This window comes from Sinocyclocheilus grahami, unplaced genomic scaffold (genome assembly GCF_001515645.1).
Source record: "Sinocyclocheilus grahami isolate Dianchi unplaced genomic scaffold, SAMN03320097.WGS_v1.1 scaffold6560.1, whole genome shotgun sequence".
Lineage (NCBI taxonomy): Eukaryota > Metazoa > Chordata > Actinopteri > Cypriniformes > Cyprinidae > Sinocyclocheilus > Sinocyclocheilus grahami.
The window spans coordinates 7,494-10,205 of record NW_015510928.1 but is presented as its reverse complement, the minus strand read 5'-3'; the positions used below and the strand labels follow the sequence as shown (position 1 = coordinate 10,205).

General features: G+C 35.2%; 1 protein-coding gene across 1 annotated transcript; it reads right to left on the bottom strand.

Annotated features, from left to right (window-relative positions):
• Positions 1-86: 86 nt before the first annotated feature.
• LOC107577608 (hereditary hemochromatosis protein homolog) lies at positions 87-1,548 on the bottom strand. Its single transcript, XM_016263664.1, has 4 exons — positions 1,497-1,548; positions 880-1,149; positions 464-736; positions 87-386 (listed from the first exon to the last, which is right to left on the bottom strand). The coding sequence occupies exons 1-4, from the start codon at positions 1,546-1,548 to the stop codon at positions 169-171; spliced, it is 813 nt and encodes a 270-aa protein (XP_016119150.1). The 3' UTR covers positions 87-168.
• Between the last annotated feature and the right edge of the window lie 1,164 nt (positions 1,549-2,712).

Below are 2,712 nucleotides of genomic sequence, written 5' to 3'. Positions count from 1 at the left end.
TTATTGCCTATGGAGATGTGATTATTGCCTGTAGAGAAATTATGTGTATACTATACTTGAGATTCAGTTCTACACATATATGAATATAAACATATTTGTCTGTGGCAATAACAACAGTAATAATAATAATAGCCTATATAGTTTGGAGTCACACTCGCCTTAAATATCTTATGTTTCCTGCGAAATATTCATTAAATTCAAAGCTAAAGATGCTTCTGATTCGTCACTTGTGTCTTTTATCTCGTCCTCGGGTGGTTTTGTTGTTTGTTGCCTTATACATATAAATAGTACAGTTAGGCACACTGGTAAAGCAAATCCGAGAAGAAAGGCAGCCACTGCCTTAAGTACAATCTCTGTGATTTGTGATAGAAGCAAAGATTTCTCCTCTGAAAAAAAAGAGACAAAGCAAGTCAAGTTTTCATTATGCTCATATGAATTATTTATGCACTTGAGAGTGACTTACCATAGGCTATCCTCAGTATCCCATCAATGCTTAAGTGTTCAATCTCACAGGTAACACTCTGCGCACTCACGTTACTAAGGCTAAGATAGGAGATCATCTGGAAAGTGCCATCTTTGTGAGGGAGTACTCCAGTAGTTGATACACCAAAATAGACTGGCCTTCTATTTTGGGTCCAACGTACTCGAATGATGTTTGGATAGAAGCCATGCACAGCACATTTAAGATATTCCTGATCCTTTTCTCCTCCAGAAGACACATATACTGCAGGTTTTGCTACATTTGAATAAACAATTGTTTATCAATTTTGCAATGTGAAACCACCAAATAAATATAAAATGTACTTTATATATACAGTACGTATATGTGTGCATCAAAAGCATCCAAGTTACAGTGATATACATATACTGCTGATTTACCTGCCCTGGAGAGGGAGTTGTTTGACTTTAGGAAGACTGTTTTCACAGCAGAACACACCTTTACTAGTCGTGCCTCTTTTCTCTTAATGTATTCTTTGCTCTTTCTCTCTTCTGCTAAAAGCTGACCAGGTTCACTGGTAGCAACCACAGCTTCCTTCGCCAAATCCACATGCATGATGTCTCTGCCATCATACCCATAGCGCCAGAAACGGCTTACTTGCCCTTCATTGTTAAATGCACATCCGATGAACTGCTGGTATGCATGTTCTTCTAAAATAAATCAAGTGTAATATCATTATTAGTGACTTTCAGTAGCTCACATGCAGGTAATTTAAAGTTAAAATATGCACAAAACCCATTTGGATCAGTCATTTTTAGCCTTTGTCTTCGTCTGGACTGAGGTGAGTTTTTTTTTTTTTTATAGATATTGGTAAGATTCAGAGATTCTGTTTGCTACTGCAGAGTGTTGAAATATTTCTAGATTGCACACTCAGGCATGCAAACAAACTTAAAACTTCTTAAAACACTTACCATTTTTAAAATATATTCACCTAGACAGTATTACGTAACTGACAGTATTTTATATAAAAATATATATTTTGGACAAAATGCCCTACCTGCCCCAACGGTGGTGTTTAAAAAAGCCACGATGAGGAGAAAAACATACATTTTGTTTTGTCAAAATTCACAACACGTTCGAGGTCTTTTATATTGCTGCTATAACAGTGCAATCCAGTTCTTTTGCAACTGCCAGTTTTGTAGTTGCAATCACTTAATATGACTAAAATACTTAGAAAAACAAAATAATTCAAACTTGTAAAAGGAAGCCACAGCACAACAAAAGTGAAAGTACAGAACGAAAAAAAACCTAGTCAAGACATCATGTGACGAAGAACAGTTATTTTAAGGTCAAACTGTTTTAACAGGAAGACATTGGCTTTTAGTTACTTTCTGAAGACAACTGCGTGAATGGCACACATGGAAATCATCCAGACATTGGTGTTAATCCTTCTGCTTTCCCCTCACATCACCATGTGGACAGGTTATTTAAAATATTGTTTTGTTTTCTCATCCTTCCTTCTCCACAGGAAGTAATGCATCATTTAGACAACAGGAAGAAGAAAATCTTAGCATGTTTAAATTCATCGCATTTATTAATTTGAAAATGCATAATATTTTGAATACAAACCTGATACTTCAGTGTAAGTATATTTTCATATTTTTCAACTTAAAATGGTCATAGGTTCTCTGAGACCTGAAGCTAAACATGAGGGTTAAATAGACAATGATTTTTAATGTTTATATGTAAAAACTTTTTAATGAAATTAAATGGACCGTGGTATTGTTTGCAGGTATATTTTAAGTATCTGATTTCTTCAGTGTAAATTAAATGTTGAATGTTTAATTTTCAATGTTTGTTCTCTCTCATTCTTAGTCTTGGCCTATAGAGTACTAATGAATAATTGATGTTTTTTTTAGACTACCAGACAGTGAATGTCCTGGCCTACACACGGATGATGGAGAATGGCTCCATAGACCAGGCAGTGGTTGTTTTGGTGAATGAAGCCACATTTGCGTACTTTGACCAGGCAAAAAACACATTTGTCTTACGTCCCAGTGCAAGCGCCGGGTTCTCAGTTTTAGAAGGCAGTGATCGCTCGTTCTGCATGTATGAGGTGTTAGCAGGATTTTATCGACAAACTGATTACCTGGAGAAACTCAAACAAGAAACAAATTTAGCAAAATCACTTTTGGGTAATCTGATCAGAAGTTATGATGTCTTTCTAAACCAACATTACATTCTATATATATATATATATATATATATATATA

Bases quoted from the DNA above. Each gene is read 5' to 3' on its own strand.
- LOC107577608 (XM_016263664.1), bottom strand. From the start codon at position 1,548: ATGTATGTTTTTCTCCTCATCGTGGCTTTTTTAAACACCACCGTTGGG. The intron at 1,150-1,496 runs GTAGGGCATTTT...GATTTATTTTAG, and splicing joins AAACACCACCGTTGGGGCAG to AAGAACATGCATACCAGCAG. The intron at 387-463 runs GTAAGTCACTCT...CTTTTTTTTCAG, and splicing joins GATACTGAGGATAGCCTATG to AGGAGAAATCTTTGCTTCTA.